We start from the raw sequence: 26,092 nt of genomic DNA, 5'->3' as shown, positions 1-26,092 counted from the left end.
GTGAAGCAAGAAAAGTAGTCAGAAAACAAGTTTGACAGTATATTAAATATTTTCTTTTGACACACTAGTAAAGAAGGGAGCTTAAGCTTACTTTTATAAATTATATTATCATATAAAAAGCATATCTTTGCTCCTATATCCGCTATAATCAACTTCCTTGAAAATCAAAACATACACAGCAAGGCAGTGCATTTAGGCACTGAGAAAAGTCATGTGCACATGGAATGGAAGTAAAAGAAGCCTCTGCTTACAGAATAATTGTAGAATTAATAGAAGGTTGCTACCCTTCTACTCAGCTGTTTGAAGCTCACAAAAAATGTAAAGAAAGTAACATAACTGATATATTGGATATAAAATTATGAATTTGTTATGAAAAATCTATTTCTTTTAGTTCTGTCACTAGGGACATTTCCTTTTTTAACAGAACCCTAACAGTAGGGTCTTACTTAGAAGGTTTTATTCCTCCCAAAGACTGCTGCTAACAAGGAGTAAAGCGTAAGAATACTATGAACATCCCCTTTTCGCATATAGCATGAAGAAAATTGTGGGGAGTTTTTTTTCCCCTCCTAAAAGTGAAAATATAAAATGCACCTGTGAGCCATAGCTAATGAGACAAATCCTTTATCAGTTGGGATCCCAGGGTAACTAAAGTTGAGAACTCGTTTCTTGGAGACAGATGCAGGAAAAAAGTCACAATTCCATGACTGCCTAACTTGAAGTGCATCAGACGACTTGGTAACCCCCCAGGAAACACCCAAGCGCTGAAGGCTAGCAGAATGCCTGAGTGCTTGGCTGACTGAAGCACATACAGAGCAATGCAAACAACTAATAACAAAGTACTCAATTCTTGCACGCAAACAGTTTCATCAATCTTAGTGGAAAAGCAGAACTGAACAACGGCTACAGAATCAAATATTTGTGGCAATGTGACAAAACTATTAAAACACAAGCAGACTCCAATCCACTTACCAAAACACTGTGACATTCCCCATCTTCCTTTTCTCAGCCAACTATTACCAAGGCTGAATTTGCCCTCTTGACAGGGTGTAACCCCGGCCTTGCCTTGCTGTTGGTACTGGTGTTTTCCCCCCCAGTGTCTCTCTCTTCTCTTCTGTCTTAACATCTGGGTAACATTTGGTGCACAGACAAATCATAGTGATGTATGTAAACAGAGACAAACACACACAATCATCACCACTAGTAAATCCTGTTCAAATACCCGGGAAAAAAAAAAAGGCAAAACGAGCTGAGGGGCACTTCACTTGAACAAAAATATTTTCATGTTGGAAAGTCACAGACAGTGACAGAAAATATAGAATTACCAGTGTGCAATAAATTTCTTTAAGGCTTGTGCCTATAACACAAGCATAGAGAGAGAAGAAATATGCTGGGAGAATAGCTACTTAATTTTATTGGCAACTGCTCTGCTGGCATTTGCCAGCTGCTGGAATATTTGTCCTCTTCATTTTAACCAAGCAGAAAGCCAGTGCCTGCTTAACTCCAACATCATAAGACTGTAATTACTTGCAATGCCTTTACAGCACCAGCTTTTAATCAGTCATACTTTTCCAAAACATTCAGATTTTGTGTTGAAAGTTTTCTGTTTTTTAAAAAGTCTCTTACAACATTGTATTATTTGTTCTCTGAGTTGAGGCTTTTCTGAAGAATTATGTATTCATACTTACAACTAATGGGAACCAAACTACAGAATAAACAATAAACATCCAAACTTGGGACATGGTTCTTGCTATGGAAACAACCCTTCCTGAACACCAGAAATTATGAATCCTTGTTTTGAGTAAAAGGCACTGGCTGAAGGACTAATCAATCCTTAGACATTGCCTATTGAATCCAAGCAAACTAATTAAACCCACTCATCTCTGGAAAGCCATCCTGGCATGAATAGTCACAGACTGCAAAGTCTCAGTGTAACACACAATCTTCTCAAGAAATAATTCCAAACGAAGACAGATGACTCATGGTATTGGGAACTAGAGGGCAAAAAATCCTCTGAAGGCACCAAAACAGTAAATAAAATTAAGATGGATGAAAATAAAATAATAATATTAATAAAACCTGTGATCTGCAATTTCTGTAATATTTCACAACCTCTTGAAAAATCGGAGTTTTTTTATTTGGATGAGAAAAAAATTAAACCCTTCGTTGTTCCTCAGATGAGATGCATTTCAACACAAATAAGTGTGCAGTTGCACATTAAAGCAACCCCGCACAAGGCCAGCCCTCAGCGAACCCAATAGGATGTTCTCTTCCACATCTGTTGTCTTTGAAGCACATCCAGTTGCTCTGTAGAGCCACCTGTGTTGCTTCAACCCAGTCAAGGATTCTGAGCTGCCAAATGAACCAATATACAAAAATCGACCCTCCTCTGTGCATCTCACATGGCTGCCTTGTGGCCTCATTTTACCTTGGTGTAAATTCAAACCATAATCAGGTAGGTGAAGGAAGACGCTTTAGAAAACAGAAACGGATAACAGAGTTAGCTGTAATGGGTTTGTGAAAAATGAGAAAAGCAAGTAGACAAATAGTAATTCCAAATACCTAATAGTGAGAGAAGGAGAAAGGCTAATACAGATGCAAAATAAGGATGGTGAGTCATGCAGCCAGTTTTGGCTCTGTGATGTTTTTTGGTTGTCGTTTTCTGCAAAACACTTCTGAAGCAGCTCATCCACTTATGTCTCAGTAGAACTGAAACAACTAATTTCTTGCTTGAAACAGATGAGCACGGGTCTCAAGGACTGGTCTGCACTGCCAAAACCAACCCACCCAAAACTTCCAGTGCAGGAAGCGAGCTACGAAGGTTCAGAGGAGCAAGGCACTGACTGCATCAGGTCTGAGAAGAGTGGTTGGCAGTACAAGGGAACGAAATCAGAACTGGAGACTACACTCAGCAGAAGGAAGCTGAAGACTACAAGTGAAGGTTTCTGTGAATCAAGCTGGAGGGAACGATGAAGATCAGGTGAGTGTGTTTGTGTGCAGCCATGCCGCTAGCAGTGGAGTTACAAGCTGATCCTGTGGTGCTAAATCCCCTGCTAAATCTGAAGAAAGATTCAGGGGCAGAGGGGAAAGTATCTCTTTACAGGAAGTGGATTCCATCTAGCAAACCTGAGTCTTTGAGAACTAGGATGTGCAATTCACAAAGGAAAGACTGCAAAACTTTTTAATTGTTGGGAGATTTTTTTTTTCCAGTCAGCTCACACGTACCCTACCACTCACAATCACTGCCAAACAATGGAGAAAGTAACCGTATCTATTGGTGCGACAGCTGCACCGCAAGGCTAGGATGGAAAGCAGGCTTAAGACCCCGCCTGTTATCAAGGAATCCTTCAGAAAGTACCCACTGACAATCTGGCAACATCAGCTTGAAAGTTCCTGTTGCAAGTAGAAATACAAAGTGATACATGTAAATAAGTCTATTTTATTAATAGAACCATGGAGATAAGCAGTGGTATAACAAGGTGAGCATGAATTCAACACAAGCGATCTATCAAATCATTTGCAGATATTGCAGCTCCCCGCTTCTTAATTTTTTATTTTAATTTTTTTTTTAATCTTCACGTAAATCTAGCACAGAGCAAAGGCTTAAACATCTGTTTGGATGATATTTTCCCCTATGGAACTAGAAAAAATATTTTAAAATATTTAAGTCCAAGCTGTCTTCCAACTTAAACACAAAACAGTTTGTTTTGTGACAAGTCACATATTATGATCTGGAAAAATAGCCTTAAAAATATTTTGGGATATTGCAGAAGTCGTCTAAATATCTCTATTCCTAATAGAAGTCATTGGCATTAAGTTCAACATTATAACAGATTATCCCAATTTGGTCAACTGTGGTATCACAACTACAGCCTTTTCCAACGCATACAATTCATACAAGTTTTTACAATGAAATTCACCATTTGTTTCATTCTCTTCCTGTGTCTACATGCAGTAACCTGGAACGTCTGAACAGCTACATAAATTGCGAGAGGAGATAATTCCATTTTTAAAACAGATCTTTTTGTAAAAAAAAACCTGTGGATCTTCATTCCTGAAGAACAGATCTTATTCCTATTCATTATACCTGGTGACAGATAGGATTTCTGTGAGAACAAATGGATGAAACTAGTCCTGTTCTGTGCCTGTAGTGATTTGGACATAACACTCCTTTTTGTAGGCTTCCAATTATTATTTTTAAGACCATATCTTTCACGTTTCATTTCCAATTCTAGGCAACCGACAAACACTACTAATCTAAACAAGAGTTTTCAGTTTGCTGAGTAAGAGCAGCAATTGTTTATTTTTTCCTTTTTTTCTTTTTTTTTTTGTTCCTTAAAGTACACTGCACTGCATTTACTCACAGCCAGATTATTGTTGAACTCTTGCTAATTCCAGTGACAGCATAAAAATACTTTGCAGTTCTGTATGTGCTGAAAGACTTGGATTATACATACCTCTGAAAAGAAAACAGACAGGATGACTAGGCTGATCCAGTGAATTATTCCTGCAAACTGTGAAGCACTTGAAACTGCAATTAACACAACACAATGAAGCATCATTATAGTAGCAGAATGCAACTTAAGTTTAATATAATTAGCACTGCTACAACTTACTTAAGGGTGAAGCTTTCTTTCCTAAATTTCGCAATGGAAATATCAGAAAGGGGATGGGATGTAACAGGACAGGGAACTCCAGCCTTGTCAGCTGCTCACCAGCAGCTGACTCAGGCCCGCATGTTAGCAACTGCAAGAGCTCTTCACTGGAGCTTTGACGGAGTGCTGGTAAGCAATGACACACACGTTTTAGGTCTTTGATGCTCTGTCACTGCTCCACACTCTTACTCCCTGTACAGCTTTAGTAGGAGATGTGTGACTAAACCCAGCATACCTAAAAATCCAGAGTGAGAATTCAGTAAGGAAACAGAATGCTCTACTACCCCCATATTATTCCTTGTATTCAGTTCTTGACAGTTCAGCTCAGAAGATCAGTAATTGTCTGTAACACGTGCTTAAAAACTAGTGCTTAAACAGGGCTCTAAGATACATTTCTATCACCTAAATAAGTAGGCAGACTTTCGTACAGCTTTCCAGATGTGGCAGGAACAGCTGCCCCATTCCTCTCAGAGTCAAGTGTGACTCTAGGAAAATCATAGTGAGAGCAGCAAGAGAAAGCTGTGGTGCAGCAGAGAAATAGGGTGGCATAAGGAAGAAAAAGTGGAAACCATTTGTAAGCTATTTTTCTAACAGCTGCCGATTAACATGCAAGGCTCCAGCTGCCCCTTAGTGGACAAACCAGATAGAGCAACCACAAATTTGGAAAGAAACTCCATTTCTGATGCTGCAGTAACTGTAGCAATGCTGCCAGACAGGGCACAATTAAAGTGCCAGTACAGCAGTAAATTGAAAAAGTCTTCCAAGCAAGAAGCTTTTGTGCATATATTTTTGTGCCCATATACTGGACCTGGATATTTGCCTCTTGAAAACAATCCTCTTCATAAATGCAGTGAAAAGCTACAGAAACAGAAGGGTCTTCTCCAAGAGGTGCTCCTCCCTGCTCTGTGGTGGTTCAGATACACCACTAGGATTCATTGGGAGGCAAAGCATCTAAACTACTCAGATTTCACTTTTACCTGGAACAGAATTTCATGTTTGTTGAACTTATAACCTTTTTTCCCCAAAAACTGTAGCTATAAGCCAAAAAGTTCTGCTTCATTTCACATTTTGCTTCTCTGGTCCTATGAGGAAAGAGGGAATGCAAACCCAGACACTTTTTAGTCATGAAGAAGATGGTTCAGTATGAAATGTGGTGTTCAGCCAACCCCAGTGTATCCCCTGCCTCTTTCCCATCTCCTCAAAATGTATATCTAAGAGGGGAGGGATCAAGAATGCATCCTGGCAAACCCTGAGTGGCCATTATAGAAACTCATATGACCAGTGCTGACTTTCAGTGACTGTTGTTGATGATCTCCTGGCAGCTACAAACTACACTGCTTCTGCAAGGAGCAGAGAGCGGCTGCTCACTGTATGATTTGGGCAAGCTCAAACACCCCCTTACAGAGGCGCTGCTGCACCACAACGTGCATTTTCTTTGCACAGCTATGCAGGGACACAGCCAGGGCCCTGATCCAGCAACCAGAGCTGTGGAAATTTTCAGCATCATAGTTTTCAGGAAGGCCTGATGCCTCTTACAGACACATCTGCTGCAGGTGATCGCAGAAGGGCAGTACTAAGATCATTTCCCAAAACTACTGAAGACAAGGAAGAGACAGCATGGTCTGTTTCTGAGGAGGTGGGACTGGAACGTGCCATGACCCTCTTTATTTGAAATGAGTTGCAAGCAACCTAATCATGTACATCTATCTCTGCATTTGCAAAACATCACAAAGTACTGAAATGTTATTTTGTTAATGCATGTGAAGAGCTTTGCAGATAGGACTAAAAAAGCTGATTACAGGACTAAGATCTATAATAAAAGACCATTTATATGTCCTCTGATTTCTGGGGTTTCTAACTCTGGCATGAATATGCTTTGTGCTAAAAATACCTCAAGAGACCTCTGTCCTTATCATGTGTGTGACCTACACAGCTGTAGATGTGGTCCCATCATTGACAGTTTTGTATATGGGAGGAGTGCACGGTGCAACCGAAGACTGCACTAAAAGTATGAGAAGAAAATGATGCTCTCAAAATGTCAGAGTCAAAGAAAATATCAGTTTACAAAAAAAAAAACAAACCAAAACGGAGGCTTCCTAAGTAATTACAGTCTATAATGTGGATTAGCAGTTATTATCATGAACAAAATTGGCAGTGATTTGACGTAACAATTCCTAATGCATTAGTTGATTTGATACAGAACAAGGAATAATTTAAAACTGTAATCACATTTTTGAAAAACATAATTAAGGCCTAGTGGCTTTTTAAAACCTTAAGGTAAGTGACACACACTTGTCATATGACACAACTGCAATAGTTATATCGGCTCCACCAAGACAATTTTTATCTTATTTAAAACAAAATAGAAGGTATTTAACTTAAAGGCAAGAAGCCTGATGGGTTGATGCATTAGTTAAAATGCAAAGCAGCAACACAGAGTAGAATGGGTCCTTTCTCAGGTGCTGAGAAAACCCAAACAGGCAGGGGCAGCCTCCAAACAGTGAAATCACCTGGCTCAACCAAACATCAATGGGTCATGCATAAGGGGTAAGCTGCAGAGCTGGTACAGGTATCACACACACTAAACACAGAGGAAGAATGAACCCTAAAATAAAGCCTTCTTTAGAAAGTTCTTCAGAAAAATGGTAAGAAAGCAGGTGCTTCCAGAGGAGTCTTTCCAAAACTGTTTAGGAGAAGTCAACAGAAACAGTTTGTAAGCTCTTTGGCTCTACAGGAAAGAACAATTTCTGCAGAAAGATGTGGCACCTCAACAAATACCATTGAAAGCTTCTTCCTCATGCAGTTTTTAAGGACTTATACCCATAATTATCATTCCTGACTTATTCTGAAGGTAGCAGACCTGTCCAAATTCTGGGCTTCCTCATCCAAAATGGTAAATCACGAGAAACTACAGAAAATAACAGCTGTAGTGGAGTGGCCATGTTCAGAACAGTGTGTGCAGTAAGGGCAGACGGGTGAAAATGGTAGGCAATGGTGTGGAAAGACAGCTTATTCATTTACTCATCTTACAGGGTTTATAAAATGGCTGCAATTATCAATAGAGTCCCCCTAAAGTAATCTTAATTCAACTGCAATACCTAAAACTTTACAGTGAAATCTCCCTCCATCAATATCAATTGAGAAATCACAAAAATAAAAAGACTTCAAGAGAATAAAAAGTTCATTTGCTCAGTTTAAAGTGGCCATGGAAAATAAGAGACCATGAGTCTCATGCTTTGTATTCTTGCATTTATAGGACTGTCTGAACCCCACTGCTGCCATTTCAACATATTTGGGATTGTATGAGATGCTGGAGGCTGCTCTTCAACATTCAGTGTAGCGAAAAATGTAGCTGCTACTTGTGTTCACGTCAGCTTTATATCATAAAAGAGGGGAAAAAAGGGGGAATGGAAGAAAAGAGTAGTAGAGGGGGAAAAAAAAAAAAAAGATGTATTAGGAAGCAAACCAAGAGCATTAAAATTTCCATTGTGGAACCTGCATAGAGTGAATTCAGATAAAGCAAAACACCATTGGAGCTATTATTCGACTCACAATGTACTATCAAAGTTGGATGAAAAACGATATTGTTTCAGTCCATTACAAGATAGAAAACGATATTTTCAACTCCCACCCGTCTCAGCAGAAGTAAATTAATAAGAGAGAGCACCAAATACCCTAGTAAGTTCATTGCTTCTGTCTATCCACATGCATGTAGAAAGTCTCAGAGATTAACAATGCACAAATGATCTTTCTTCTGCAAGTTCAGAGAGTGTCTGTAAAGGACAGACACCTTCAAGTACTAAACACAGTATACGTGGATCTCTGCATGTATACTCTGCTTGTATCCTTTGAAAATTTGTCCTATCCTGAATTTGGCCAGCAAAATAAGGAAAAGACTGACTTCACTATACCAGGGTTCCACAAAAATATATTTCTTACCCAGCCTAGTAATCATTTAAATTGTAGGGAAAAAAAACCCCACCGTCCTCCCCCCTTCAGAAACCTCCCAGCAAAGTAAGCTTTTATTTCATCAAAATAAAAAAAAAAAATCCTCCTACTCACACTGGAGAAGCTTTATATCTATTAGGAGTTCCAGAGTCAGAAGAATCACCACCAATACTACACAGGCTACCAGGAAACTGTTGAGACTTGCACTGAGCAAAAATACCTGCCACACAGATGCTCGTCTCCCACAGCATGGTTTTAGCCAGTTAGATCTAAGGAAATAAAATTAAGAGGAAAAACAAGAAAAGAAAAGAACAGAAAAGAAGAAGTAGTGAAAAAGGAAGAGAGCTAAAGAGCAGTGAACTAAAAATTACAAGTTCTGCTGTTATGGATACACTCAGCAATAACGTATAAAGACTTTGCAAAACTAATTTTTATTGGTTTCTTTACCAAGAAAAACAGTTCACAAAAACCTTCCCCCTGGGGATCTTGTGTGTCGTCAACCCTCTGGAGCGTACCGGCCTTCCAATGCACCGAGTAACACAACCCTGTCACACATACTTTTCTTTCTTCCTATCTTGCTATTTCTCCTGTGTTTTTCTTTTGACATACACACTGCATTTGCTTATCTGCGAGTACCAAGGCCCTGCAGGACTCTGCTATTAGGCTAGAACCTAATGATGTTTTTTAAGACATTCTCTGCTACTGAATTTTACGATCGTGCGCCTTTATCCCTGTTCTAGCATGAGATAAATCAGACAAGAGCTGTCATATCTGGTTTGGAATAATCAGTCCACAACATCATGGAAAAGAACAACTGGAATATGATAAACACTGGAGAATAAGTTCCACGACTCTGCGGCTCCACCCATAGTAGCAAATACACACAGCCTGTCTAGCTTGTCTCTCACGAACCTGTTTGTGGACCAGGCCATAAAGGACTTTGCGAGAGGTTTGGGTAGCACGGTTTTGGGGACAGCATACATCAAGGACTGCTCCCAAACCTAGTTTAGATGAAGTCACCTTGATTTGGAGGCAAAAGAAGGTTTAAGCAAGATGAAGAGAGCTGTGAGGAGGCTACAGGGACCAGAGCTCTGGAAGGACATTGATGAATCAGTAAATGTCACACCACTATTGTGCTAATGCGGAGACACATTTTCAAATGGGATGTTAAAAAAAAAATAAAATTCCTTTTGAAAATATTTATAACAGAAATAACATTAGCATGGACTTCAGAAGCATAAAACCCACCCTGGTGCTTTTTTTTTTTCCTCCTAAAATTCCCTGTAGTTTCACCTTTATGCGGTGTTGCACCATTTCTCATTATGTTTTGTACCGTTCTTGTACTGGCCCACCTCTGAAAGTTCTAATGCTTCCCTGACATTTCATATTTGCAATGCCCTGTAAATACACATTAGCTAATAAAGAACTGACACGATTTATTAACTGGAGTTTAAGAAGCTGCAAGCATACAGAAGTGTGGTGCAGTAACTGCTCTGCATGAACTAAAATATCAACAGACAGAAATCCTTAGTATACATGACTTGATGATACTGATCAATTCCAAATAAACAGGTCTCCACTCTGCTACTCATATTAAAATCAAACACTTGGAAAACTCTCTCAAAACATTCCCTAGCATATCCACACTCAAAAATGAGGGACACAAAGTGCTGGTAAGCAGCGCTCAGAGACTTGACACTTTCAAGCAGCTTCTCAGAATTAAGCATATCAACTAAGTACTTGTATTTGGATTGCCTGATTACCTGACTGTAAAAGACCTCCTCAACTGACTCTTCAAAGAAGATTTGACAAGTGTTACTCCCAAAAACTTGCCAATGACTAGATTTTAAATTGACATTTTTAAAATATAAGGATAAAAAGGCATAGGGATAGGGCCATTTTGCAAAACTGACCTTTCAATGGATTTTATTTTATGTCACCTCGAAAGAGTATAACTTGTCTTTACTGCAACTGTTATTTTGGGGTTTGGCTTTTTTTTTTTTTTAATATCCCTAAAAAATAATGCTAGGGAACGGCCCTGTGTAAACACACCAGGTTTTGGTTCCAATTTCTTCCTACAACTATCTTTCCTTTTCCAAAATGCCCGTTGCCAGCATTTTAGCATTGCAGGGCAGTTTTTACTCTTTCCTATTCTCAGAATGACCAGTAGAGGGCCTTGGTACATCCCCGTAAAAGCTCTTCATAGTCATGATTTTCAAACATACCAAAGGTACCAGTGAGAATAGATCAGTTGAGAATCTTGACACACATTATGTATAGCCATGATAATCGTTATTCAAACAAATAATTACTTGTAGAATGCTAAAGAATGTGCAGTTATTCTGTCTGTGCAGTACTAACACTCCACAGATTCCAAAAACCTTCCAAACAAACTACCAGTTTACGATTGGAAAAGCAATCAACTTGAGGGGTCAAGTGCAGACCATCTACGTGTTTACACCTACGTATGAGTCAAAGTACATCAACTGATATCAAAGACACGAAAGTGTTTGAAATTTAAGCCCTGAAGAGCCACCTCCAGTTTCATATCTTAATTTATTACACGAAGGTGCATTTGTCCAATGCTTATCCCGTGAACGGACAGCATCTTCACATCACTGCCAAGCACACCTCTCCCCAGACGGCTGAATTCACTGACATTAACCACCACATTGTGCTCTAAAAGGAGCACTGGATGGTTTATTTCCTGGGTGCTGCATAGCCAGATATTAATAATAATAAAAGGAACTATAATCCAACTAGGAAAAAAAAAAAGGGGGAGGAGGGGGAAGTGCCCTGTTTCATTCAGAGAACAAGTACAACTTCTTTTGGTGTCTTGACTGTGTTGTCTGTGGATACCATCCACTATGTGGACATAAGCAAAGCACAACCTTCAGACAACTTTACAGTGAGATTTCAAATAAACGTATTATACCAGCATGGGAATTTCTTGGCTGATGGTGAGATAGGGCTGTAAAGTTTTGTTATAAGACATTAAAATATATTTCATAGAATAACCAGGTTGGAAGAGACCCACCGGATCATCGAGTCCAACCATTGCTATCAATTTAGTGGAATTTTACTAGGGGTAATTCTTTTTAAAGACGCTTTCGCACCTGGCTTTGTGGAAAACCAATCTGTCATCATCCCTGTTAGTTTTATTAGTAAACAGCTTGGAAAAAAGAATGCAGGGCAAAACTGGGTAAGGTTTAACATATTTATTTGGTAAGGAATCACTAGAAATAATGCGCTCAAGCTGTTAACAGCTGTCACTGTTTCAGTTTTCTGGTCTTGCAAACAAATACCCCAAAATCTCCATTAGCCCTTACCCTGCCCTTTTCTTTATTTTTGGCTAAACAGTGAGTGTTTGCATCTCACAAGATGGCTATGCTCAGAAAACAGGATGGATGAGATCCAAATCACTGTCTGAAGGCATAGAAAGGCCATACTCAGGAAGTGACAGGCACAGAGAAATGCTAAGTAGTGATACAAAAGCTGGCTGAGACAGAACAGACAGCAGAGCCTCCCAGCAGGTTACAGCTGGGGGCCTCGAGCTGCTCCAAGGAACAGAGAACAAGCTCTGCACCCCTTGCATAGACTTCCACAAGCTCAGTTTAACTACAGAAGTTTAACTATTGACAGCATCTTCATTCTTCCCCCCCGCCAGAAGTTTTACTTTTTCTACAGTTTTACCCCATTCCATTTCTCGGACTGCTGCAAAACTCCATTGCACAAACAGCAAGAAGTATTCCCCCAGTTTTCTGCGTAAACTCACACATGGCCACTTTATACGTACCCGCTCTTGTGCTTGATTAGTTCTCTTCCCTTGCTGGCATTTTGTCAGCATCCCCTCATTTAGTTCAATTAAAGCACATGCTTATTGTAGCACTGATGCTCAGTTTCCCCAACTGTCCCAGCAGCCCCTTCTGCATGTGAATACAGACAACTACAGCTATACATAATATTTTGGAACAGGTTTAAATACATGAATGCTTCCCAGCTCTATTTGAAGCACTTAATGCTTTCTTGGATCGTTTGGGCCGTCTTTATAGGTGTGTATCACACCGACTTGCATACATAATCCTATGATTACCTGCTATATTACTCCTCTCATTAGAAAACTGCTTATTAGGCTTTTCATTTTGATGTTAAGGTCTCTAGTGAAATATTAACATCATTCTCAAAACGAACCAGCATTCAACTCATTTCAGCTCGGTGACTTCCTAAGACACAGCATATAATCATGGAATGGTTTATAGGCTGGAAAGGACCTTTAAGCCCATCCAGTCCAACCTCCTGGAGTGAGCAAGGACAGCTTCGACTCAATCAGGTTGCTCAGAGCCCTGGTCCAACCTGATGTTGAATGTCTCCAGGGACATGATTTCTCAGATTCTACTAAGTAACTTTCAGTGAATTTCTCTCCCACAAATTTGTTCAACCTTCCCTTAAGGCTAGACAAACTATTAGCAGGCACGCATCCTTTAGAAAATAATTCCACAAATTTACTGCCCTCTAGGCAAAGTACAACTATCTTTTTATTTCTTTTGAACTGGGCTTTAATCTATTAATGTACCTGAGCGCCTGTATTGGGAGGAAGGTGCGGATGTCCAACTTGACATTAACCTGTGTCAGAGATTTTGTAATCTCATATCAGTCTTCTCTTTTCCATATCAAAGAGTCCTAGTTTACATAGTAATCTCCAACAGAAGTCATATCACATCTTTGATCTCTGTATTCATTTAATCTTTTCCAGTTCTTTTATATCTACCATATCCTTTTCAACAGGGATCAGAACTTCACCCATGCCTGAGACATAGGCAAAGCCTGCATATACAGAGAGGTGCAACAATGGCCTCCCTTTTATTCTCTACTCTTTTCCTAATGAATACTAACATCTAATTTGCTTTCAGACTGATGCTCAACATTTCACTGATCTTTCCATGGACTCTTCCCTCCAGACTTTCCACATTTCTCCTCTGCCCTATTGCTTATTCTTCTTTCAATTTTTGCACCAAGACTTATCTTCTCCAACTTAAATCCAGTGTTAAGTGAGATACATTAAACCCATGTCATTTCCACTCTCCAATAAAGAGCTTTGCAAACAGTGGTCTGTGGGCTACATCTTCTACACTTCTACCCAAAAAAAAGTACTTACGAAAAGCAAGTTCCATTGGAAAAATACTGAAAGATCTACAAACCAAAAAAAGTCTGAAAATCACTGGGCTAGAAAATTAGTTGTTCTTTTTTTTAAATCATAGTCCCCTCTACGAACTGGTGTTACTGATAACATTACAGGAGACACTTAAAGGATTTAGGTACTACGATAAACACAGTAATGAGCTACTCTGGAAAACAACATTCACAAAAATAAACACTTTAAAGGACCTGCACAGAAAAAAGTTTCTAAATCACTGAACATCCTTGTAATATAGCCAAAATTTCATGTATTCTCTAGTAAAGAGCTGGTCCCGCGCAGGTTCTGTCATGCTGAATACTCATTTCCTGCTGCAGTGCAGGTCTTAGTTTTGGACCAGAGCACAAAGAGTAGCAGTGATATAGTACTGCACAAAGAACAAATCAGCACTATAGGCTCATTCACTGTATTTTGCTGTTAGGATTTTGCACCATCTTTCTGGATTCAGACTGTGGGTAGCAGCTAAAAATAAAGTCACTTTTGTAAATACGTAGAGCTCGCTCACTAAATGAAACAGTTCTGCCCTCAAAAACCTTTGCACTTTATCTGGAGCTTCGACCTGATTTTTCACCGTGTATCGACTTCATGTGTCCAGAATGTGCATGAGATGCACAGAACCTTTCAGAAAAAGGACTGGTTTTTAATCATGCTGCCAGATAAAATAAGAAAAGCAGAAAACAAGAGAAATGTCAGAATTGGGTCCCTTTGAATTTTTATTTAAATCACCTTTAAGCTTTCTAGAAAACAGAAGTAAAATACCTGGAAGAGATCAAAATAAAAGCTGAAAGATGAATATGAAAACCAGAAATAACGGCATCTACCTGGTGCACATATAGAAGTCAGACTGAAGGAACAGACACCCTCTTCTTCCAGAACGGGTGAATATATTAATCAGTGAAAGCTTGCAACCAATTTAAAATGAAAAGCTCACGACTTTTCTATGTAACCTTCTGAATCGCTAAATCTGTTTAGTTCTGCTTTCTCTTCCTTTTACCCCTCTCTCTCTCTCTCTTTTTCCATTTGTATAATTTTATTTTTTCAGATATTCCTACTTTTTAATGCACTTCCGAGCTGTGACCAAACAAATCTAAGGCTACAAACAGATGATCATAAATGATTAAATTGCAACAGCACGACTACTTACAACTAATGTCAAGTGACTGACATTAACTACATGAACTCCCAACCTTTACAGTTGTTGATATAAAACACCACCTTTGAAAGCACCTTTGTGTTTCAAATTTAACCTACAAAAATTCAAGAGCTCCAAACTGAAACAAATAAAACAAATAATTTGATATCAGTGTTATCTCTCTCCCCTTGCTTCTCAACCTTACTAAACCCATCTTCATCAAGAGGCTCTCTGCCTAACTACATACTCACCAAAGAAAAATACAGCCTGTTGTGTAAATTCTTTTATAAGTAATTACAAATTACATCTCTTAATTGGAACTTAAGTGAAATACAGCAAGGAGAGATTTTCCCTGTCCTAACGTGTCTTCAGCACACAGGTACCACTTTCTGCATGTTGTCAATTTCCCAATTATTCCCCATCATTTTTTGGCCATTGATTAAAAAAAAAACACAGAAGAGAGGAAATACTTTTTGGAAAAAAAAAAATCCAAAACTTGTATGGAAAAATAGAAATTAAGAGTTGCACTTCAAGCTAATGTTAACAGTTAAACAATTCCTTAGCTTCCAAGGTGATTAGTCTCCTTAAATAAGCGTTTACATATTCTTTTAATACAAAAAGAGTTCAATGCAGATGTGTTTCTCCAATATGCATCTGCTCCAAGAAACTCCCAGACATGAAGAAAATTGGTAGCTTTGCTGCTGCTTTTGTATACAAGTATCGCCTAATCTGTTACAGATAGGTTAGAAGCACAACATGTTCTCCTTGGCATCCAAGGCACAAGCTTCAAATGAGTTTTTCTTATATATGTGTCTCCAGCCTACGTCTCAATCATTTCTGCAATGTCTGAACATGCGTACAGTTTACTACAGCAATATCTACAGAATCACAGAATAACCAGGTTGGAAGAGACCCACCGGATCATCGAGTCCAACCGTTCCCATCAAACACTAAACCATATCCCTCAGCACCTCATCCACCCGTGCCTTAAACGCCTCCAGGGAAGGTGAATCAACCACCTCCCTGGGCAGCCTCTGCCAGTGCCCAATAACCCTTTCTGTAAAGAATTATTTCCTAACGTCCAGCCTAAACCTCCCCTGGCGGAGCTTGAGGCCATTCCCTCTTGTCCTGTCCCCTGTCACTTGGGAGAAGAGGCCAGCACCCTCCTCTCTACAACCTCCTTTCAGGTAGTTGTAGAGAGCAATGAGGTCTCCCCTCAGCCTCCTCTTCTCCAGGCTGAACACCCCCAGCTCTCTCAGCCACTCCTCATAAGGCCTGTTCTCCAGGCCCCTCACCAGCTTTGTTGCTCTTCTCTGGACTCACTCCAGAGCCTCAACATCCTTCTTGTGGTGAGGGGCCCAGAACTGAACACAGTACTCGAGGAGCGGTCTCACCAGTGCCGAGTACAGAGGGAGGATAACCTCCCTGGACCTGCTGGTCACGCCGTTTCTGATCCAAGCCAAGATGCCATTGGCCTTCTTGGCCACCTGGGCACACTGCTGGCTCATATTCAGTCGGTTGTCAACCAACACGCCCAGGTCCCTCTCCTCCAGGCAGCTTTCTAGACAGACTTCTCCTAGTCTGTAGCACTGCATAGGGTTGTTGTGCCTCAAGTGCAGGACCCGGCATTTGGCCTTGTTAAACCTCATGCCATTGGACTCTGCCCAGCGGTCCAGCCTGTCCAGATCCCTTTGCAGAGCCTCCCTACCCTCCAGCAGATCGACACTTCCACCCAGCTTAGTGTCGTCCGCAAACTTGCTAAGGGTGCACTCGATGCCTTCATCCAGATCACTGATGAAAACATTGAACAGGGCTGGACCCAGCACTGAGCCCTGGGGAACCCCACTTGTCACTGGCCTCCAGCTGGATTTCACACCATTTCCCACCACTCTCTGGGCCCGGCCATCCAACCAGTTTTCCACCCAGGAGAGTGGGCGCCTGTCCAAGCCAGAGGCTGACAGTTTCTCAAGCAGAATGCTGTGAGAAACTGAGTCAAAGGCTTTGCTGAAGTCCAGGAACACCACATCCACAGCCTTTCCCTCATCCAGCAGTCGAGTCACTTTGTCATAGAAGGTGATCAGGTTAGTCTGGCAAGACCTGCCTTTTGTGAACCCATGTTGACTGGGCCTGATCACCCGGTTGTCTTGCATGTGCTTCATGATAGCACTCAAGATCACCTGCTCCATGACTTTCCCTGGCACTGAGGTCAGACTGACAGGCCTGTAGTTTCCTGGGTCCTCCCTGCAGCCCTTTTTGTAGATGGGCACAACATCAGCCAGCCTCCTTTTTCCTGCAAATTTTGGAGAGGGTGCTAAGGATGTTTCTAACAAGTTAACTGCAGGGCAGATCAGCAGGACTATTAAGTAATGAACATCATACTCATACTGGTTCTGAGAACCAAGCTACTACTATTTCACACTGCTAAAGAGGGTGGAAGAAACATTTACAAATAGAGAGTGCTATAGTCACATACCAGGTCCAACACAGAAAAACCCAAGACAGTGCCTGTAATTCTTTTTATTTAACAAATTAAGAAAAACAACTATGATCACCTTCACAGCAGATTTCTCCTGAGCTGACATACAGCTGCGTACGATGCTGCCAATAACCAAAGTATTTCCATAGATCATTTTCTGAAAGGCCGTTGAGGATCTCCATTTGTGTTCTCACTTCTTCTGCCCATAAAAAATGGATTTCTTTGAGCATTGACCGGATGTTTGGGATCTCTTTGCAGTCAGCCTCAGTGAATAACTGAAAAGATTCCATCATGGATTCCTTCAGTTTCACAAGGAACCCGATGTTTACTCACTGTTCCCTCTTGCACACTGACATTTTACAACTGAGAGTAAGAAAACGTCTGTATTTGAGCAGGCATCCACTCATTCTGAGTGAAGCGATCAAGCTGAGCCCTTGTCTCGCTATGACAGTTAGAACATGTTCTATAACCATGTCTTCTCTCTCCTCTCTCACTCTTGGTTCCTGAGCTACAGTGTTAGTCTTGGGTTTTTTGGTGCCCGACCTCATAAAATTCAAAACGTTTTCATTACATATTATTGGCACTTATCAGAAAATTTTCTTTTTCTGAAGAGTAAGGCTGACAGCTTTATTAACATTAGGATCTTCTGCCTCACTGTAGCTAGGAAGCAAGACAGGTGCAGAATCCCTCTTATCCCAGGGAAAAGAATTTTTGCTCAATCCACACTAGACGAGAACACTTTTTGTGTTCTGTTTGAGGGTTTCTGGAAGAGTAGAAAGATTTTTCTTGCCTGATTACCCTTACTTACAGGTGTACTTCAGGAGCAGGCTTAATGCGCTGTCTGATCTTTCTTTGTCACTTTGCACAGGGATCAGCATTGTAAACTAAATTTCTGACAAAAACCAGCCTAAACTGCCCACAAAATTCCTTCAACACTGACAGATGGGAACTGACTGCCCTGAGCATTTGATAAGATCCATCAAACTGCACAAAATAAGATTTTTATTCTAGTATCTTTAAAGCCATGGGAATGTCAGTTTGCATACAGTCTGTCTAACAAAAGACTATATTTTTCCTTTCTTTCTGCTCTTCTCATTTTTTTTTTTACTATTTCTCTTGGGAGGGGTAGCTAATCTGATGCCATCTGAGAGCCTCTATGCACACTGAGAGGGCTGAGCTATGACCCTCCTATTCCTGGTTGCCTATTAACACCAGGTTTATTGAGAGAAACATTCACTCAGATGAAACAACAGGCCCCCTAGTTAGAAACCAGGTTAAATTTGCACTTGTGCTTGGACCCTGAACACCTTCTGGCCTTAAAGAAGAAAAGCTAGAGGGAAAACTTTGGGGTCCACACAACCAAACCATTGCATCGGAAGACTCCTTTATTGCCCACGCATTCATCTCAGTCTGATGTCTCTCTTGTCACTATATACATAGAGATGTGTGACAGCCCACATGAGGAGCTGGGGATTGTGGACAAGTATGTTGAAAACCACAAGCTCACAGACAGATGCAGCTTGTAACAACAACCAAGCATTTTGAAAGCACAGGGATGTGCCAGACCTTCCTGCTGCAGAGCCTTGTGGTTAGAACATCCACAGCTTGCCTAGATCAGGAACAGATCTAGAACAACAAAGCCATATAGTAGGTCATACAGGTTAGCACCCTCTCCAAAATTTGCAGGAAAAAGCATACAGAAGGTTACATTTGGAGTCTGCAACAAAGGCAAACTACCACAGAAAGGAAAAAAAGAAAAGAAAAAAAAAAAAAAAAAGAGTCATACATCACCTTCTGGTATTTCCACCTGCAACCTGTATTGAAGTATCGGAGTAACAGAGCTTCACAATTACAAATGTGGATGCTGTCAGAAACAACATTTTCTGCCACCTTCTGTGCTACGCCTCCCACATCACTTTCTTCACACGAGGGAGATGTAGCTGTCAGTTCCTGTACCAAACTGACCTGACCTACCCTATCTCCTTCTTACTCAGTGGGAAGCCCGTCACATCTAATAAGGTAGTGAAAAGGAAATTACACTGCATTCAAAAAAACAGATCTAGTTCCAAGAAAGCCATGAGATGGTACGGGGACAGTATTTTCCTTTTGCTGTTGGGCTTCTTGAGCTCAGCTCTGCTCCCAGATTTCACAGGGCATCAATTGTGATCAGTGCTTTTGAAAGGAAGAAGCCACCATTCCCAGAAGGCAGATGCAGTCCTGGGACTCAGCTGAACACACTCAGCCAAAATGTATTAAGACATACAAACTAAAGCTCTAAATTTTCTATAGAGAATCCACTCTACAGCTGGGAGGTCTGGATGGCACTTGCTTATTTCCATTCAGACTGATAAAGCCTCAAATGGGTCTGTAGGGAGGAAGAGGCCTCTGCTGAGGAAAAGGATGACAAGTCTATTCCCGTGCTTAAAACTGCAAAGCTGCTCAGACAGTTACACTGCGGGATCTGTGCACTTTGGCATAGTGAAGAATTGAGTTTCAGATCATAAGAATCTATAAAAATGCGTATTTGAACTAACCTGGTATTTACTCAGCACCAAAATAGCCTGAGGGTTACACCTGCATACTCAAATTAATTTTCAAGTGCCTCTTTTGCTGTGCAGGGTATTTTATGTTACAGTTGTACCATACTTATATAACCTACTTGAAATGTATTTCCCCTCGTTTGGAGTAACAACTTTCTGGAGATGTCTCACAAAGTCCAATTTGGAAAGAAATTAAAGGCAAGAGCCTTCCTCAAATACTGCTTCCTGACTACCATATAGAATACCTGCTGAGCAGAGAGCAAGCAGGTCTCTGCTGATTTCAGAGCACAGGTTAAAATGCATTCAGCTGTTAATAAATGGAGGCTTACATAGAGCCTTTTAATGTCTTCATCAATGAGAGCTCTGCGTGAGTTACTGAAGTGCTTTTAGATGGATCTTATTGACAGAATACATATACGTTCAGTACAAGACACAGCGGAACAGTGATCACAGCATCAGAGGGGCTGGGTACAAGCGCTCACCTAATCTCCATCCCAAGGGATATTAAACTAGTGTTATCATTTCTGACAAATGCGTCTTCTTAAAGATATCCAGCCATTGCAAGCCTTCCCATACATACCAGCACTTCACTGCCCTCATTATTCTCCTCTTTGCTGCAGTTCAAGCTATTTACTTCTCATTCTAAACATCATGGAGATTGATTGTTAACAGACTGTTCACTTCCTCACTGAAGACTCTTATAATCTCCCCTGAAAGTCTCCCCTTCACATGAAACAAAGTTATTTCAATCACTACTCCACGGCAGGTTTTCTGAGCCTCTGATCAATCTCACTGCCTTCCTCTGGATTCTCTCCAGTTGACCCAAATCTTTCATTAAAAATTTAGTATAGCAGTCCACCTACAGCCACTTCAAACCTGAACCAGGCATAGGAGTGACTGTTGCCCTAAAGGACAGTAGAAATGCTACTGAGACTGGTTAATGTTTGGGCAAATGTTATTAACTCATCAAGATCTTTTATTCCAATAAAACCAGAACAGTTGTTCTATGAAAATAGGAGTAATATGCATATACACTATCCAAGACAGTTCTCACATAAGCAAAACATGCAATTCAAATTATTCCATGAAAAGTACACAATCTGCCCAGGAAACAGCAGCGCTAAGTTGCTACCTCTGTTAGAAGATGTACAACTACATAAAAGAACTGCAGTAGCTAAACCTCTTATCTTGAAGCCTTCCTGAAACACCTTTCACAAAGAGCGCTCACCAGGCCATTCTGCTTGTCTGACAAGCTAGATGCTTGGTCTCATTCTCCTGACAGAAGACTTCCCGACTGTGAATCACTTAAAATCATAAAGAACACCAAACCAGCATAGATTAGTTACACAAGAAAAGGTCATCTCCATCCTGTGATAATGGTTTTAAGAGGACAACTGGCTACACTTCCCCAGCTCAAGGTCTTTTTTTACAGGCTATAACCTATAAACTAAAGCCAGGGAAAAAAAGCTGTCTCTTTCATACTTACCCTTCTCTTTGGTACTCCTCATCCAGATTTGACAGAAGCTGGGATCCCGCCACAGACAGATCAAGTGCAGCTAAAGGTAGATCTCGATAAGCAAAATTAACAAGCTGTACAGGAGCAATGCTTTTGGTCTCTTCTTCCACTTGTTGTGAAATTATCTCAACTTCTGAAACACCGCCTTCTATTGTAGCCCTGAAAATATAACAAGTAAAATAAAAAATCCTCTCTGTCCACACACATATACAGATAAACAAATATAAGTAAATAAATAAGCAAACAAGTAGAAATCAGAGACAGGCAACTGAAAAGGCCTTTGCAAGGTCATTGAGGGGACAGAGCAAATTTCTCAAAACTTGTCTTTTGTAGATCCCACTGCAATCAACAGAAACCTCACAGACAAAGGAGAACAGCATTTTATGCTGCCGAATCTGCTTCAAAATCACTAAACAAATGGATGCTATACACAAACAAATACATAAACAATGCATGAACCCAGAAGGAAAATATTTATGCAAAACAGAAAGGCATGTAACTACGTCAACTAAAAACTCACTGCTGTGTAAGCCAGATCAGTGAGCAATGAATAGCTAAGCTTATTAATCATTATATACAAATCCACTGTTAATTAATGGATGCAGTTTGACCCCTTTTCCGCTGCAGGTGAATATTCAAATAGTTTTAATGGATGGCAAATTTGTTTCCTTCAACTAGAAAGGACCATTCTGTTATAAGTTACTTCAAAATAATTCTGAAAGGAGAAGCAGGACTCTGAAGAATTATGGACTCCTCTATAAAGAATACCTTAACTAACCTTACATACAGCTTCTAAACCTGAACGTGAATTCTTCCCCTACTCCAGTGACATTAATGGGAGCTCCATGCAGGTAAAACCAGGGTCTGACTATGCGTCTTCCACATTTATAAGAAGGCAGTAATTATCTAGAAATTCAGACTTTGTCAGTTAGCATATTATCTGGTGCATGTGAAGGATGACTTCGTTGTAAGAGAGCTTGCATGCCAAGCCCCAGCAGAAACTAACCCTTAGCAGTATCCTATGAAAGCTGCTTGTTCCATTTGATTCAGAGTAGGTGCAGGCATAAACTTCTCTAGCTTTCATCTAGAGGAGCTTCTTAACTTCTGAAGAAATCTCTGGCTACTTGTCAGAGGTTTTCAACAGCAGGTGTGAAGATACTCTTTTTCATCAGGGATATAGTTAAAAAGTGCTTAGCACCCAACTTCCCTCTGTTATTTCAGTGCAAAAACGGCATTGGTGATTTTGTTTTAAAGAAGCTTATTAAAATCTTCCAGCCATTCAAGCAACCTGAATAACAATTCATTTTTTCCAGAAAAAAAAAATTAATAATTTAGATGAGTCCTTAATTCATATATCTTGTATGTCTAAGGATGTTGGTGAACAGACTACATCTCTATGTGGAAGAGATAGGGAAATATTTCTATTGGTCAAGAGACTCACCATTAGACTAACATTATTCCTAAATTAAAAGGAGCTAACTGCTGCCAGCATTACACAAGAAAGTAATTTCAAAAATCAGAAAATGCTGTTATATCTCAAGTATTTGGCAGGGAAAGGCTGCAACTGTGTCATACTATGGCAGAAAGAGAGGTAAATGGAAGAACTATTTGAACAACCTAAAGACTTATTTTATTTTATTCTTTGTCTAACTAATAATGGAACATAATGAGATTCATTCATTTCTAGAAAACTGTGTTCCTCTGTAAACAATCTAAAACCAGAAGCCCAGGGGGAGGAGATAATTTTAGCAAAAATTTTCTTTGATTTTCACTGTTAGTGCCATCCTATAGACATTTACCTTTATTAGTCCAAGCTGGTTCAGTTTTGCATGAAAAAGCATACGATCAGCCAATTTCCATTATTATAAAGGAACAAAAATAATGGGTTGGTGCAGCCTTCCCCCTCCCAATTATGTTTATGTTCTGTATTCTTAGGCAGACTAAACGTCTGACTTGAGTGAAAAGAAAAACAAAAAACCAACAAACAGTGTCATCAAACGGCTTTGGGACAGGAAAGAAAAAACAGCAAACAGATCTGAAAATAATACAACATATTTGTTTTCAGCCACTGGCTGTTAGTAACACATCAGACAGGCTTACAGCATTCATATTGTTTCTGTTAACTCACCCTTTTTAGACAACTGACCAAATCCTTCTCAAAGAATCAACTTTTCCTTTGAGTAATACTGATAGAACCCTCTCAACGTCACAATGTCATTCTCCCACAGGTAGGAACCTGTTCCCTTCTATTTAAAATAAGTTGTATCTATCCTCACATGATACTTACTGAGGATTGGTCATGTTGGAGGATGCAACCAAATCGGCAGTGGTTCCAGTACTTAACTAAATGCCAGATGCTCTGCACAGAAGTTCTAGCCTTCCAACATTAGATCTCTGTGAGAAGGAAAACAGTTTTCTAGAACAGCTGAAAGAACTCCAAGGGGCTGCACTGATGCCTGTTGTCATGTTGTGAGTTTGTCTAACAATTTTATTTCTCCCTTGATTACTTTTCAAAGTGATTTTAGTCCAAATTAATTCTTCCATATTACGGAAGCTGTAAAGTTAACAGTGCATTTACATATACACATGGACACCTGCTCACATATGTACTTCCATAATAACATGAGTCTTGCTCTAAACCATGAGATTATCGAGAATAATAACCAAAAGGAGAGGGAAGAGCAGATTTTCAAAAATGCTTATGGCTTCAGGAGTGCAATTCTACTGGAAGCCAACTCTTTTTTTTTTTTTTTTAGAGATGAGCATTAGCTTTGTCAAAAAAAGGTTGGGTGTTTGTTCTGCATTTCCCAATTTGAACTGTGTTCTTGACTCTCTCTGCTACTTTAGAAAGTCTCTTCCAAGAGTCAATTCATATTGTTAAACATTCTAGATAGGCTGTTATCAAGATGATATTTTGATCAACAAAGCCCAACAATGCATTTGCAAAAGGCACGACATTTGCTTGTGGCAAAAATCTCCATTTGTATTGTGCCTGCACCAATGCCTGCAATCAGAGTGGAAGAGGATAAGCTTGTGGGAATGAAACCTACTGATAAACAGGTTTTGGTAGCTGGAAAAATATAAACTGCAGAATAACACAAAAGAAATAAAAAAAGAGACTTTGTAAAGCTACTGCCAAGATTGTATGATAAAAGCTTTCAAGTAGTAACATATAAAACCCATACTCTTATGTTAAACAAACAGAAATAGTAATGGACAAATTAGAATATTATCAACAATAATACCAAAAAAAAATTAATGACAATGAAAAATGCGTCCTATACTAAACTTTACACTACAGTCACTTACAGGCTGACTCATTAGTATCACTCAAGTACTTACAGGGGAGACACAAATATAGCAACAGCATGACCCATAAAAATTACCTAATATCAAATAATAACATTGAACTTACATCTTTCGTAGAGCCATTTCCAAGGCTTTATTTCATGTCTTGTAACCTCATAATAATGTAAAACGTAGTTAGTGCATTCTCAGATTTTCCAAAGAATGTGCTTGACTATAGAAAAAAGAAGGGTCTACGCTGTGATCCCACTCCTGGGGAAGATAAATCAGCCAAAAGGAATTTAATTATTCATAAGGAAAAAAAACCCATGACTGACTCTAAAACAGAAAAACACATGTATTTTAGAAAGCCACACACACTCCATTTACCTATGACCTTGTGACACTTCTACCGTCAGAGTAAGAAGCCAAGATTTTTCTGATAAACCTTCCCTGCTATAGCAGAGAGATGATTCAACATCCATTCAACTTCAATAAGAGTCTCCCCCCTGGCCTTTGTAGTCCTTGAATTATTTCATGTTTTATATCCCTAAGGTAGGAAAATACTAAACTACTTGCCTAAAGTTATGCATGTTTAAATCAGACACTGAAGGGTTGTGATGAATCTGCACCTACGACAGCTTTACGATAGCAATTGTTACACCTACCAGCATAACAAAATTAAACTATGATTATCAGCCTTATTTTGCTATGTTAGCTCCCCAACATCTTGGTTTGGGCTTACATTTTACAATGCTTTTCAAAAAAACAATTTTTAATGAAAAATTTTACCCAAACCTACTGTTGTAAGCACTGAGCCTGAGAAAACAGTAAAGGTATGAGGCACTCTACATCTGTCTGGGGAGACTGAGGAAACAAGGAATCCTGCTACGCCTGCAGAATAAAAGGTAAATGGGGATACAACCAAATTAGGAAATGGGAATAAAATTGATTGCAGCTAGCCTCACAGGACAGACAGACCAACATAGATACAGGAATTTCTTAACATAGCACCCCTCCACTTATTAGGGAGACAGCACAGTGCTAATGCTCACAACCTCCCTCTCAAAGGGGGTTTAGAACAAAACACAAAAACATACATCTAGAATTAAAAATAAATAAATAAATGAAAAATAATATTTTTTAGATTAATCTCAAGGCTTTGAGGGAACTTAAGTCCTAACAGTTGGACCAGCAACACTGCAGGTTTCACATAGGACATGAACAAGAAATATTCAGCTCTCCTGAACACAGATTCAGACTTTTTTTTTTTTTTTTAAAGCTTGAAATATGTTCACATTCATACGTGATTTTGTTTTACAACTCAACCATATCTGACCAGTGGCAAC

At 39.7% G+C, this 26,092-nt stretch overlaps 1 protein-coding gene across 2 annotated transcripts in view; it reads right to left on the bottom strand.

The window, feature by feature from the left end:
• The window catches only part of TMEM266 (transmembrane protein 266), a 63,532-nt gene that overhangs the window by 37,289 nt on the left and 151 nt on the right, over positions 1 to 26,092 (bottom strand). Inside the window, exons 2-6 of one of the 2 annotated variants that reach the window (XM_069866908.1) lie at positions 24,874 to 25,016; positions 23,746 to 23,852; positions 21,429 to 21,617; positions 8,715 to 8,869; positions 4,455 to 4,528 (exon numbers count right to left, since the gene is read on the bottom strand). In XM_069866908.1, the coding sequence (XP_069723009.1) occupies positions 4,455 to 4,528; positions 8,715 to 8,869; positions 21,429 to 21,617; positions 23,746 to 23,759 (432 nt within the window). In that variant the 5' untranslated portion in view covers positions 23,760 to 23,852; positions 24,874 to 25,016. The remainder of the gene's footprint in view (positions 1 to 4,454; positions 4,529 to 8,714; positions 8,870 to 21,428; positions 21,618 to 23,745; positions 23,853 to 24,873; positions 25,017 to 26,092) is intronic. The other variant, XM_069866907.1, reaches the window with a different exon arrangement.

The sequence above is a fragment of the Phaenicophaeus curvirostris genome, chromosome 12 (genome assembly GCF_032191515.1).
Source record: "Phaenicophaeus curvirostris isolate KB17595 chromosome 12, BPBGC_Pcur_1.0, whole genome shotgun sequence".
Classification (NCBI taxonomy): domain Eukaryota; kingdom Metazoa; phylum Chordata; class Aves; order Cuculiformes; family Cuculidae; genus Phaenicophaeus; species Phaenicophaeus curvirostris.
This window is presented reverse-complemented; position numbering and strand designations above follow the sequence as displayed.